Consider the following 15,016-nt stretch of genomic DNA (forward strand, 5'->3'; position numbering starts at 1 on the left):
TGTTGGTCACGTCGTCGTGACTGTTTCGTTTTGATTTTGTTTAAAGCGTCGAGGTCGACATTCGCTTCGTGTTTCGTTCATTTGTTTCATTTTTGTTTAGTTCCTTTTTGCACTCTTGGTTCGCAGGCTTGTCACTGATGTGACGTTTTGACTTTATCTTTTGTTCAGCTATCGCCGTGTGCCATGTGACCGGGCCGTAAGACAAAAGTTAAAAGCTTTTCGCACTGTTTCTGGTCTGACTGTGCTGAATTGTTGATTAGTGAAATTAATCTAAAATGTTTGTATTTCATTGACACACTACATGTTATGAATGTGCAATTAACTTATTTGAAAGAAAAAAGAATGTACATTTGAAAATGTGGGAGATCCAGACTTTTTTTTTTTTAAACATTTCTCCTGCATAATTTTCAATTTGAAAAGTCTGAATTCCCAAGTCACAATATCACCAGGCTGGGAGCATTCACTTCAAAATGTTAAAATTCTCACCTTGTCCTGGGGATTCAGATTTTGACAACCCCTCTAGATTGTCAAAGAAAAAGAAGAAGAAGAAGAAGAAGAAGAAGAAGAAAAACAAAAGATCCTGCTTTCCTCCCCCCCAAAAATGTAAGTGCTAATGATAAACTTGCAATGTAAGAAATAACTAAATTTGACAGTGAAACCAATTTACACAGACTAAAAACTACTTATGCCTTTCTTCTTGCAAGAAGAAAGAAAAAACGTAATGGAAAAAGTGTGTGTGCTAAAACATCACGAGATTATTCCATTGTCTGGGGAGAACCCTGCAAATGGTAGCTCAGATAGAAGGATTATGTTCAAGCCAGTCCGAGTTCCGTAAAACATCACGTGGAAGGACAAGTGACAGATAAACAGAAAAAGGAAAGTGAGGAGGAAGACGAGTAAAAAAGTACATCCCTTGTCCACTGAGCAGCAGAGAAAATACAGCCATGATCCGATTACAAATAGGGATAAGAGATAACAAGGTTAGCAGTGATTCCCACACACCATGTTGGTTGTCCTTCTGTTTCTTTATCAAGACAAGATTGTCCTCCACCTTTTGCTACATTATGTATTTTAATTCTACCACATCGCTTCAAGGCATGTTGGCCATATGTGCAAAGGGAAAGAAGGAAAAAAAACAAAACAAAACGTATTGTACTCGTTAACGATCTGGATTATTTGCATATTTTATGTTCAGCTGCAACCACATTAAAACACATTAAGAAAAACAAAAACACATTAAGAAAAACATATTCACAGATTAAATGAAATGCTCCACTAAATTTTAATGAAAGAAAAAAAACAAGCTGGTAGATGAGCAGTTGCAGTGTGTCATACCTTGTTGCAATGTACTGTTGTGTTGAAGTGTGGGAGGCAGAGATTCACAACCATAATGTTCAACCTGTGAAGACACAAACTGACATGAAGACAAAACATGGTCTTTAGTGCTGAAAGAACTGGCTGCTTGACTGATTTGTAAATTATCTTCAATAAATAAATAAATAAATAAATAAATCACAGTTTCTCTGATATTGTTATCAAGAAAACAGATTGTGGCACAGCTTAATATGGCCAATTAACTTTTATTTTTTTGCTTAAGCATAAATGGACTTGGCTGTTGTCTATGCTCATGTGGGTGTTTTTTTTAACCATATGCAGTCACAGCTGAAGTTTTTAGGCACGTCTGTCAGTGTGGCTTCTATGAAAACATGCCAGAGCCCCCCCTTTTGTCAATTTGCAGGCAGATGGATGCTTTAAGACCATGGGAATGAGTGTTTTGAAATGTGCCAGTCATGAATACAATGCTACATAAGTGAAAATGGTAAGATTTCAATTAATAGCTTTCAATTCAATTCATGTCTTTATTATTAAAATACTGCTCTTTAAGTTAATTATAGATATAGGCTATTAATAGAATGGAGCTTTCAATTCAATTCATGTCTTTATTATTAAAATACTGCTCTTTAAGTTAATTATAGATATAGGCTATTAATAGAATGGAGCATTCACTAACTGCAACTGGTAGTAGTAGCCAGTAAGCCAGTAGTGAGCAGTATTTTTCACATTTCTATTTGTATTTATAGTTTAAAAATTGTTTTTTATTTTTACTGTTGATATTTTGTGTGCTTCTTACCCTGTGTGCTGCTATCCAATGCTGCTAGAACCTCAAATTCCCCAAGGGAGTGTTCCCAAGGGATTAATACAATTCTATCTAATCTAATCTAATCTGGTCTGTGCTGCTGCAACTGTGGTAAAATGTTTACATACACTCATCATTTACTGTACATGAATGTCATGGCAACATTGTGCTTTCAAAGATATATATTTTTTTCTGGGGCAGAAGGATTGTACAGTGTACATCTTCAACATAAAAAAGCCATGATTTTTCTGCAGACGTTTTTATATATTTGATGTTCTGAAATTAACACACTCAAAATTATACATGATCAAAAATACAGATACACCGACTTAGATTTTTAATTTCCAAGGCGTCAAAACTTTGTATAGTGATCATGATTGACGACAGGTGGTAGCTTCTCTGTGTCGTCAACATTTAAAAAAAAGAGTTTGACAGCTCTCAATGTACTGCTCAACACACTACAATGGGAAAGTCCAAGGAATTCAGTTAAATCTTTACTTCTAAAGTGCATTTAAAAGCAGAGCGGTCAACTAAAGTGCTGTCCAAAAAGAAAAATGGGCACCAAGTTACACCCAATCAAAAGTAAATAAGTAAGTTAATAACAACAATAAAATTGCAGCAGGCAATAAAATGAATAAGAACAGAATAAAAAGTAGAATAAGGAATAAAAAATAAAGATGCAACTGCTCATTTCAGAAATGCCAGAGAAAAAAGTAGGTTTTTAAAGAGAATTTAAAAGTCTCTTGGATCAGGGATGACCTAATAATGAAGGGGAGACTATTCCAAAGCCTGGGGGCAGCCGCAAAGGCCTCGTCACCTCTAGTCTTCAATATGGTTTTATGCACCTCCAGCAACAGTTGGTCAGAAGACCTTAAGGCTCTGGTTGGGGTGTAACGGAGCAGAAGCTCAGAAAGATACACAGGGGCCAGGCCATTAAGGGCTTTAAAAACAATTAAAAGAAGTTTAAAATCAACATGATAACGAATAAATGAATAAATGAATGAGTAAGTTTTATTCAGCACGCACATAAACAAAATACCAACATAATCTCTTACTAACAAGACAAATTGAAAAAAAAAAACATAAGAAAATACAACAATAACTCAAACGATTTCAAAATTGGGTGCGGCAAAAAGGGTGTGGGCTGAAGCAAAAGCTTATAAACACCCAGCCCCTACACCATTTACTATCCGGTTGTTAAGTGTGACGTAACGCATCATGTGATTTTCAACTTCTGGCTCCAAACAAAAAAGGCGCGCTGTAATTAACATTGAGAACTCCACTGAGACGATCTGATCAGGCTGCACTTACACTGTTACACACGGACAACAGCATTAACATCGCAACATAAAACTCTTTGTATATTGTGCCTAAAACTCTCCTGGATATATTAACTGGGTTTTTAGACGTTGTTACTGTGTTTGTTTTATGTAAAAATGTCAGACGCTCAGGTTGTTTCTCTGTTATTTTCAATGGGAGTAGCTGTGAGCTGCGATCGCTTCCTGTTCATGTCGTTTGGGGAGAAAGTGAAGTTTGCACTTTAACGTCCTGTTTATTGTAATAAAATTTTTTTATTAACAAACAGACATGTATATTTTACTTGTGCATAATAAAATATGTAAAGCAAAAGAAAAAAAAAGTTTTATTAAGTGTTCTGACCACAGAACCAGACGAATGCGGTTAACGGAGGTGGAGGCGGAGAATGGAGGGACGAAGGTTTGCGCACAATGTAAACACAAACTAAACAAACTGTAAATCCTTAAAAGGATCAAACAGATGTAACTTTAATTGTAAACTTGGAGGTCTTTAGACCCGGAAACAGATTTATCACGTGATGCGTTACGTCAGCGCTTAACAACCGGATACACATTTATATACACTCAGAACAAGGTACCAATCAGAAAAATAACATAACTGAACAGAACAAAACAATCAGTAATATGATGTGCAAATAAAAAAGAACCACAAAAACAGTTAGCCTAATATAGCGTACAATAGTAAGAAATTATACTTTTTTATAAAGTCTTTTGACACCTACAAATGTACCAGATAATTTAATACTATCAGAACAATTATTCCAGATTCTAATACCTTTTATAGAAATGCAATGACTTTTAATAGTAGTTCGAATCTTTCGTCTCTCGAATATCAGTGTTCCTCGCAAATGTTAACTGGACTCCCTCATTTTAAACAACTCCTGAATGTGCAGAGGCAAAAGTTTATTTTTAACTTTGTACATGGTCTGTATCGTAAAACAATCCACCAAATCTTGAAATTTCAAAATACACAGACAAGCAAACAACTGGCTCGTAATATGTTTTTTTTTACTTATAACTCTTATAGCTTTCTTTTGTAACAGGAAAAAAATGGATTTGTTTTTGTTTTATATGTATTTCCCCAAACCTCACAGAGTGGGAGCCAGTGGAGTGAGGCCAAAACTGGTGTAATGTGGTCAAACGTTTTTCTTTCCCGAAAAAAGACGAGCAGCAGCGTTCTGAATAAGCTGAAGGCAGTTGAGAAAGGTCTGATCCAAGCCAACGTACAGGGAGTTACAATAGTCTAACCTACTTGTAATGAAGGCATGGATTACCTTCTCGAGGTAAATCCTAGAAAAATAGGGCTTGTTCTTGGCAAAGAGACAGAGCTGGAAAAAACTCGTTTTAACAACAGCACTGATCTGCTTATCAAATTTAAAATAGCTGGCAAAAATCACCCCGAGGTTCCTTACAAAGGCTCCTTACACAATTCAGGAATGTCTGTTGGAGCCACTTCTAAACATCTGCAGATTCCAAGATCACTAGTACAAGCAATTGTATGCAAGTACAAGTTATTGGGAGATGTGGTCACTTTGTCATTATCTGGAATAAGAACAAAACTGTGACCCTCAGCTGAGAGGAAACTGGCTCAGATTGTCAGGTATACCCTTATCACAATAACAGTTTATTTTGCTGAATGATATAGTGTGCCAGAAATAACAGCAATTAAAAGAAATTATTGCAACTAGCATGTTGCCCGTGGGGTCCACGGGCTCTTGATTAGGTAGTGTTCATAAAATAGGTAGCTGACATTTTTCAAGGGTGGGAATAAATTATGCAATAATGAGTTGGAATGGCGTGTGAGTCCAGAATGTTTTTAGAACCTTAGACCTCAACAATTTTTAGAAGAAGAACTTAACCCTTTTATTTCCTGTTAATTATGCAATTTTTATGTTAATTTACTACCTTAATGCATTTATAAATTGTTATCATATACACACCATTATATATACACACTATTATTCTCATTATTATTACTATTATTATTTTATTATTACTTCTATTTTGTCATTTTATTTTTAAATGGACCACAATGGAAATAAGTGTTTTCACTTTCTTGTGTCATCCATGCATTTTTAATGTATTTACATTTATATGCTCCCTTGTTTGCACTCGGGGTCGCCACAGCAAATCCAAGGCAGATCTGAATGTTGAATTGTCACAGGTTTTACGCAGGATGCCCTTCTTGACGCAACTCCACACTGCATGGAGAAATGTGGCAGGGGTGGGGTTTGAACCAGGAATCTTCCACACTGAAACCAAGTGCACTAACCACTTGACCACATGCACTTACAGTGAACTTAATAAATAAAATCATGCACTCATGCTTTTAATATAAAGATGATTTACCGCTCCCGGCTGCAATGGCGTGTGAGTCCAGAATGTAGTTAGCAAAGTCCATTGTTCAGTGTTAGCCAATATCTGTGCTTCTCCAAAAATATTAGTCCTATCAATGTTCCATTTTGGCGACGTTCATCCTTGGCCAAAAATACATAAGCATACCAAACGGCAAATGTCAGCTGTCCACAGTTTCTCCGTGATCTAAGTTACACACACACATGCACACGCACGCAGAGCTTTTTGTCTTTTCTGCATTCTACCACAAGCAGGTGTTTCTGATTTTAGAGATGCACAAACAGAGATGGTGGAGGAAGACATCAAATGCAATACACTTTTCAATCATGGTACCAGCAACACGAGACTTAACTGACTAAACCCACTGAACTACAAAAACACAATAAATCAATAACACTAACAACACTGTTAAATTAACTACATGAACCACAATAACATTTAAAATCCCTAAACCCCAAATTCCCATGGTGCATTATAGCATAATGTCCATTGGTAAGCTAAAATAGCTAATTTCTCCAAAATTATTAGTACTATCAACTTTCCATTTTTGCAGCATTCATCCTTGACCCAAAATACATAGGCAAACCAAACTGCAAATGTCAACCCTCCACGGTTTCGGCGTGTTCGATTACTATTATACTACCTTTTTTGTTGAGTGAATATCATAAATCTAGCACAACCTAATGTTATTGAATGCAGGTTAGACAATTATTTTCTACTTCTGTGCCTACATTCTCAACAAGATTATAATGCATCTGAAACACATACAGGAACTACACTACCAGCAATCCTTTGCACATCACTGGATTTGCACTTTTCCTTGTGTTATAATGGGGGAAAAAAATTAACACTGTTCTTCTTTCATGTTGTCTATGACACCAATAAAGGGATGAATGGAAGTGGTGGCCTAAAGGTTAGACAAAAGGGATTGCGACCAGGGCAGGATAAATTCACTTCCTGAGAATGTAAACTCCACGCGGCGTACCTAATCCAAGTGAATATTAATATGTTTGGTCCTTAATTTGGTTTTTCACACTTCCTGTGTACAGCTGGGTGCCTTGCAAGGCAGCACTCTGATATTGGTGTGTATGAATGAGTGAATATGAGGCATCACTGTAAAGTGATCTGAGCGTTTGTATCAAATGGAAAAGCTCTACATAAATGATTCAACTGGCTTGTCTTACTTGAAATCTATCCCAAGGTTTCAAAAAGCTGTATCTTTTATTCATTACCTGTAATATATTTTACTAAATATTTAAAACTTAGCATTTCCGCAAATACAAAAAAGTAAGTCCCTTCGGCTGCTCCCTTGTTAGCACTCGGGGTCGCCACAGCAAATCCAAGGTGGATCTGCATGTTGATTTGGCACAGGTTTTACCCCGGATGCCCTTCCTGACGCAACTCCACATTACATGGAGAAATGTGGCAGGGGTGGGATTTTAACCCAGAACCTTCCGAACTGAAACCAAGCGCATTAACCACTTGGCCACCACCCCCTATTTCCGCAAAGACAATTACTTCATTTGTAGTCGTCTCTCCTTCTACTGCAGGAAACATTCACATAGCTTACCTTAATTCATAAACTGGAACAGCCTGCCACAGGATGAGGTAAAACAAACAAACAAACAAACAAAAAAAACAAAACAAAACAAAAAACCAACTAAACAATCAAAAACATTTCTTTTGCAGAAAACCTACAGTGTAGATCATGTAAACAAAAAGGATGCTAACTGCTAACTACTCCTGGAACAGATTTCAGCGTTAACGTTAGCATCAAAAACTAACAAAAGTTACACTTACTTAATCACTAAAGAATCTGTCTTTTTTTCTCAAGATGTTGTGAATCTTTTAATCAAGCCCTACAAATAACTTAATGAACCTGCTACACACTGGCTAGTTTAGCAGCTGTTTCCCTTCTTCTTCGGATTATTTTAGCGGCGTACTTAAACACAGCAAATGCACATTGCTGCCATCCACAGGTGATTTGTAGAAGTCTTGCTGTTTACAACACATCTGTTTTGTGGTACGTTGTGTGAATTTTCATCAGATTGAATTGAATTGGATTTATTTTGATAGATAATCAAATTAAATTGTTGCACGTGCTGTAGATTATATTTGTGTTCTTTGTGTTTGCAAAGCATTTTCTCAATTAGCAAGATATTTTTCGATGCAACTACCTGTTTTTGAATTGATGCAGTTTTTTTTTTAATTATTATTAGTTTTTTGTATTCATATTTTCTACATTTGATTGTGTTGTGGCCTCTCTCAGTCATTGTACTTCAGTCATGGGCAGACACATTAGTTGATGTGTGAATTATCAATTTTTGGTCATGATACAGGAGTTTGCTATACAAAAGTCACACATCCCACCTTCCTGTCAGTCAAAACAAGGGCATGCTGCTTACTTTATCTGCAAACACTTTCAGCTCTCCCTTCTTTGATTTGGCCTATGTAAGCCTTGAGCCACACAAGACTTTTTCCTAAAACAAGAACAACAAAAGCTCTGAATTCTTCACATATCTTTATTAATTCTGTTGGATTTAACAAAGAGGTGGATTTAATCAAGCCAGAGCAGTACTAGTAACATAAATGCAAACAATAAATCTGAAACATGTATAAAATTGGTAGCATTTTGTCTTCTAAACAATGCAATACTGCAACTACATTTATCACCTACATCAAAAGGAATGCCATAGTTTGGACAGGGATGCTGTGATTGCACTATTTATGGTAGGCTGAGCGGCTATCTACACAGTTAAAAAACACATAAAAGAAAGCTCAAATGGCACATATTTTCTCTGTCAGGTCACCATAATATAATAACAATAATAATCATAACAGTAATAAAGATGATAATACTATGTAATACCTTAGAGATAATCCGTTAATATTTTGAGCAACATTTTTGTATGCTGGCATAAACAACACATACAAAAGCCATGATATTCACATCTGAATCTACTGTACATCATAACCGGTGTGTAGGACAGTACATAGTGCAGTAAGCCTGACTCGCCACTCGACTGATTTTCATATTTCCTTTTCTTTTAACTTTTCTATGAACTATACAAAGGAAATTTTTTAGGAGTTTACACACACTCCTTCAGTTTGAAATTTCAGTGTCACTGCCTTTGTGTCAAGCTTTGATTTTCATTGTACTGTACCTAAAGCTCCCAGAATCCCTTTGTTCTGGGGATATTTTTACTTTGCTGTATTGCCACTAGTCCCTCTAAACTCAGTCTCGTCTCACGAGCTGAAGCTTTTCATATGTACATGTACACGTACACACACACACACACGCACGCACGCACACACACACACACACACACACACACACACACACACACACACACACACACACACACACACACACACACACACACACACACACACACACACACACACACACACACACACAGAATCTATAACTATGATCAGTATTTCCAGTATTTCATACATTCTGCACTTTGAAGATACCGGTGAATTTCTTAGTTGTACTGACTTTAAATGCACAACGTGAATGGCATAATTAAAGTTTAGTTTGTGTGCTTCCACTCCTCTCCACAATACTGTTGGAGCTTTATAGTGACCCCTAGTGTTCATGTTTAGTCACCACAGGCAGCCTGCAGTGATCTGCAATCTGCAAATGATTCAGCATTGATTGGGGCAGATTATCTTCTGAAGATGTATTTAATTCAGGTTGTTTCAAATATACACTTTGTTAATCTTAACTGGGACCATGTATGTGTGACACAAAAACAAGATTGGGTCATTGTTCATTTGTGTTATCAGTCACTGCAAATCACAACATACACTTCTGCTGGGATAAAATGAAGCCAAAGTGTCAAATAATTGAATGTTACTGGTTGGCTGATACTTATTAAATGACTATAAAGAAGACTTTTTCCTTTTTTTCCTGAATAAAATAAAATCCCAGCAATATATACTAACATGCTCACTGTAAAACCTAAGAAATTCCTCTGACTCAAACAAAAAATTCTTCCAACAAATCTTATTGTGATGAAGTAAACTTTTTTGTTTTCTTTTAGCTGCCCACAGTTGCTGGAGGTCACCACTGTGGTTCCAGTTGAGCTCTGCACTGGGATGTAACACGTTTTATGCCCTTTTGTGACACACCTCTAGTTCTACACTTAGAAACGTGTACAGTTCCAGGTGTTCTTAAGTGGTCTCTCAGCCTAGTACTGATCAGGAACAACTTTGCTTAATTTTTGAGATATGATGGGATCAGATGTTGACAGAGCAGCATGGCTGCCTTGGGGTTATGGCTCCAGTATGGATCTGAATCTTGATTTTACATTGGATGCCCTTCCTGATGAAACTCCAGATGTATATGGAGAATTATACTGCATGAAACAGCATGTTTCAAGTGTACTTCTGCAAAGGTGATGTGCTGTCAGGGAACCACGCTGAAGTTGGTGGTGTTTATGAGCCGTTTTTAAACTCGAAAGCTGGTGGATTGGAACGTGTCCTCGAGAAAAACATGAAACCCAAAACCACGTTCAATAAAGAAATAAAATCCTGACTGAATCTTTTCATATCTAATATTTCAAAATTAGATTTCAGTAGAGAACAATGCACTTGAAAATATTAATTTCTTTACAGAATACTACAATTATGACTTTTCAGTTTATATATTTACATTTACTGAATACTAATCAAGCAAATTCATGCATTCATTTTCTGCCACTTATCCGGGTCCGGGTCACAGTGGCAGCCAAGTTCATATTATTTAATTAAATTGCTTATTAATGCTTTTAAAATAAACACGTGAATTGGTTTGAGTTTGAGTTTCCTCAGCCTGTTTGAGTTGGTGTAACTTTTCAGGTTTTACAGTGCTGGAAAGAACAGAATAATGCACACTCTGACCAAAAACACAAGTTAAAGTCACACATTTAGATTACTAATTCTACTTTTACATAACCGCTGACTTATGATTAACAGATAACTCTTAATATTCTTGTTGATAATTTGTGACAATATCCATGATTGTCCTGGTTCTTTTCTAGCGTGGGCATTGATGACTCCTGTATTAGTGCTGTTGTCTAAACATTGTCATTTAATATTCTTTTATTTGCCACTCATTACTGTGGCATACTTTTCAAGAATACTGATTATGTAGACTATACCGTGCAACATGTGATAGAAAGGCTTTTTACAATGCTGATATAGTAGATGTTGTTCTGTTGATCTGCTTGTTGCAGATAAACACTGAAGTTTACAGTCTGTTTTTTGTTGTTTGGCTTCTAAATGATTTGAAAAGTACTGTACTGATTGACACTATTGTGAAGTGATGTATGACAGTGTATTGTGTCACTGCGTGTGTGTTGTCATGTTGTAGCTGTGTCTAGATCTCCGTGGATTCTATCCTCTCCAGACGTGAAGGTCCGGCCCAGGGAGGAGCAAGCTGGTGGAGAGAAGATGGGCCCTTCTGGTCTTCACACGGTGGGGAGATGGTGAGGGTGATAGGTCCAGGGAGAGAGGCTGATGTCTGGGGAGACAGAGGAGAAAGGGATGGTGGTGGAGGTGGAGAATTGGAGGAAGAGGGGGAGGTGGTAGTTGTGGTGGTGGTAGGGGTGGTGGTGGATGTCGTGACCACTTTGGCTCCCAACTGGCTCATACGTTTTTCCAAAGCTTGGTTCTTCTGCAGTGTTTCCACATAGCTGAGCTGCAGCTGCGCTTGATATTTCAAAACCCGTTCTTTCTCATCCTGCCATGTGTGTCGTTCTTGGTCAAAATTAAGGGCCTGACGTTCTCGTTGCTGTCTCTCCAGCCGCAGCACAGACTGCAGTTGCTCCAGCTGCCTGCGGAGCTCTCCGGCCTCATCCCAATGACCCTCCTGGGCTCGCTGTGGCTGGTGGGCATCCTGGCGCAGCTCCTGGCAAAGTTGAGCCTCGTGACGAAGCTGGACCTCTTGACGTAGTTGGGCCTCATGCCGGAGCTGGGCCTCCTGACGGAGATGAGCCTCCTGACGCATCTGGGCCTCCTGACGGAGATGGGCCTCTTGACGAAGCTGTGCTTCCTGGCGTAGTTGGGCTTCTTGACGGATTTGAGCTTCATGTCGGAGGTGGGCCTCCTGTCGGAGTTGGGCTTCCTGGCGTAGTTGGGCCTCTGGTCGGCTTTGTGTCTCTTGACGTATCTGCATATCTTGCTGGATGTGGATGTCTTGGCGCTGCTGCACATCACGCCACTGAGCTTCTTCACGTTGCTGCCTCTCCTGTCTTTGAGCTTCTTGTCTTTGGGCTTTGGCCTCATCACTCTGAAGACTCAGCAGGGTGTCAGATGTGGGAGTAAGGGAGGTGGTCGAGGGCTCAGTGGGGTTTCGTGGGCAGTGCACTGCTCCCCAGGGTGGAAGAAGCCCTGCAGCAGCTAAATTAGGGCTTACAACAACTTCAGCTCCTCTGCTCACTTCATTCAGAGCCCGCTTTAAACTCAGCACCTCTGCCTCAAATACACCCAGCTTCTCTCTCAGGATGGATACCTGTAGAATGAATAAAAACACATAAGAATATAAGCAGAGATCATTTCTTGCAGACTGGGAGACATTAGCTCTCTGCCAGTGGTGGATGTGACAAAGGGATGGACCACAGGTAAATGACAGATCTGTGAAATTTTGGAGTAGACTTGGATCAAGTGGCATATCAAGCATGTTTGAACTGATAAGTGTGCTTAATTTACCTCTGACAGAGTCCTCCTTAGTTCTCCTTCACATTTCTCAAGTTCAACACTCTTGGAACTATAGGAGTCCTTCAGACCCAGCATGGCCTCCTCCCGCTCCCTCAGTTGAGCATTGAGCTCCTTCAGCTGGCCCCTAAGAGCCACCATCTCTCCAGCTCGCTGGGTCACTTCAGCCTGGCTTTCTCTCAGCTGCTGCTTCAGCAAAGAGATCTCTCCCGCCTTCTGACACACCTGTCCAGGAAAGAACAGAAGATCTACTGAGTGATCCATCTGTCAACATCTCCGACTGAACTGATTTTTCATCAAGTGATGAAGTCCACTTATAGAATCATATGTCACCTCCCACTTGGTCTCCTCTAGACGGGGCAGGATGTCAGCCTGCTCCTTCCTGTAATCGAGACACTTTCTCTCCAGCTCCTCTCTCTGGGCCAGCAGAGCTGCCATCTCCTCCTGCAGCCTCCTCTTATCCTGGGACAGACGTGTTATCTGGGCCTGCAAGGCAGTCTGCGAGCGCTGGGCACGACGCGTAACCTGCAGGGAAGTGTACATGAAGGTGTAAGATTACCTACTTAACACACCAGAACTTACTATCACACTGACTGGGTTAATTTCTTTGGATAAATGGCATCCTCACTTCTAACCTATTTGTTTCTGAATGAAATAATGTAATTCCCCTACAGGGAATGGTGGTGGTGGTGGTGGGGAGGGGGTGCATCCCTATGGGAAGCAGTTGGAACACTGACCTCTATATAGTACTGGATCGTTCACTGGCCAATATTTTTGAAGCAAATCAGCTGCCATATTGCCACTCCGATGTCCCATTCCAGAATGCTCTTTTCTATTGATCTTTAATGAGGTGCACACAACTTTATTCTTTGTAATTTTGTTTAAAAAATGCCTTCATGTGCAGCTATAAACTGCGCAAATCGCCCGATCAAAGGCTGTGGATGATCCACCTGTGAGTATGATTGAAATGGGAAGTAATGAACAATAATTTCAAGAGTTCTATCCCTTATTCCATCATATAGGCAAAGATAACAACCATAATAATACGTGGCTTATTAACTCAACAGGTGTAGACACATGTTGTGTTTTGTGTTGGACAAACTATTTTAAGACATTTATTAGGTCTACTTGTGCATAGTTTTGGAGCTTTCCGCATTGTTGTTACAAGCTTTATTACATATATAAGGCTGAAGCTCATAGAGCTGTGTGTAATAAATGTCATTGCAGGGAAAAGTAACTCTCCTGTAGCTAGTTAAGTGGTGTTTTATTCTTTTAGTGCAACTATTTAAAAAAATCCACTATTTCTGTATTATCCATCATGACTTTTGTTATGCATCCACTTTTGTTCATGATATGGTACCAATACACACACACACACACACACACACACACACACACGCATACACACATACATACATACACACACACACACACACACACACACACACACACACACACACACACACACACACACACACACACACACACACACACACACACACACATATATATATATATATATATGAGCTTGCTGATGATTCCACAAAACTTGTATAAACTTTGATTAAAGAATGATCATTTTTAGAACTGAGTATATATATATATATATATATATGAGCTTGCTGATGATTCCACAAAACTTGTATAAACTTTGATTAAAGAATGATAATTTTTAGAACTGAGTATTTGTCCCAGTGAGATATGAGTGAGAATAGAAGGGAAGAAAGTGTCAAAGTAATAAAAGAAAGAAAAGAAATCAAATAGCTAATCAATCTTACTTTTTCTGAAGAACAAAAATAAATGAATGAGAGAATCAGCTCAGTTATGACTTGAAATTGTTGACGTTCTAATAAGTGATCTATGTGCGGTCTCTGCATAAGTTGCGAGTGGTAAGATGGCCGCCAGTTTGCTTCAGCGGATTGTACAGAGTGTGTGGGCCAATGAGCTATCCAGTAATATGTATATACGTACACATCAGTGGGCTGGAACAGTTTAGTCAGCTTAAGTCAACTTAAGTCAGCTAACTTTTTTTAAATAAAGTTTAACAATCAAAAACATTTGTAAACACTACACTCATACATGTTTGCTCCTGTTGGAGTTTTTACACACTAATACAGTAAAAAGCAAAATCGACACATCGTGTGAAGGCAACACGTATCACCTGAGATGGAGCAGCAAGAGGTCAAGCCAGATTAAATGCATTAAAAGTGTACGGCCTTTGGGGTTTTTAAAGGTTTAAGCCATAAAAAATAATTTTCTTTGGTACCACTATAATTTTATTTATTAGCCTTTACATAGGAAATTCATAATATGACATTGCCAATAAGATCAAAATGTGTGTTGTCTGGAAAAAATTAATAAGTATTTCCCCAGAAGGGAAAAAATTCAAATGAACAGACGGCCTTGAACTACGTTCAATAGCACCCGTACAGCCTGTGATAGCAACCACAGCAACATAACAGATTATGTGGGGGTTTCCCCCGACTTGCACAAAGGGTGCTGGGAA

At 38.6% G+C, this 15,016-nt stretch overlaps 2 protein-coding genes across 5 annotated transcripts in view; both read right to left on the reverse strand.

Moving 5' to 3' along the window:
• The window catches only part of ubox5 (U-box domain containing 5), a 29,736-nt gene extending 22,019 nt beyond the window's left edge, over positions 1 to 7,717 (reverse strand). Inside the window, exons 1-2 of one of the 2 annotated variants that reach the window (XM_034170573.1) lie at positions 7,609 to 7,717; positions 1,336 to 1,414 (exon numbers count right to left, since the gene is read on the reverse strand). In XM_034170573.1, coding sequence (XP_034026464.1) covers positions 1,336 to 1,389 — 54 coding nt within the window. In that variant the 5' untranslated portion in view covers positions 1,390 to 1,414; positions 7,609 to 7,717. Of the gene's footprint in view, positions 1 to 1,335; positions 1,415 to 7,378 lie in introns of both variants that reach the window. The other variant, XM_034170572.1, reaches the window with a different exon arrangement.
• A 3,197-nt stretch (positions 7,718 to 10,914) lies between these two features.
• lzts3b (leucine zipper, putative tumor suppressor family member 3b) overlaps positions 10,915 to 15,016 on the reverse strand; it is a 29,260-nt gene continuing 25,158 nt past the window's right edge. For all 3 annotated transcript variants that reach the window (XM_034170578.1, XM_034170577.1, XM_034170576.1), the window contains exons 6-8: positions 12,844 to 13,035; positions 12,505 to 12,735; positions 10,915 to 12,307 (exon numbers count right to left, since the gene is read on the reverse strand). In XM_034170578.1, coding sequence (XP_034026469.1) covers positions 11,174 to 12,307; positions 12,505 to 12,735; positions 12,844 to 13,035 — 1,557 coding nt within the window. In that variant the 3' untranslated portion in view covers positions 10,915 to 11,173. The remainder of the gene's footprint in view (positions 12,308 to 12,504; positions 12,736 to 12,843; positions 13,036 to 15,016) is intronic.

The sequence above is a fragment of the Thalassophryne amazonica genome, chromosome 5 (assembly GCF_902500255.1).
Source record: "Thalassophryne amazonica chromosome 5, fThaAma1.1, whole genome shotgun sequence".
In the NCBI taxonomy this organism is placed as follows: Eukaryota; Metazoa; Chordata; class Actinopteri; order Batrachoidiformes; family Batrachoididae; genus Thalassophryne; species Thalassophryne amazonica.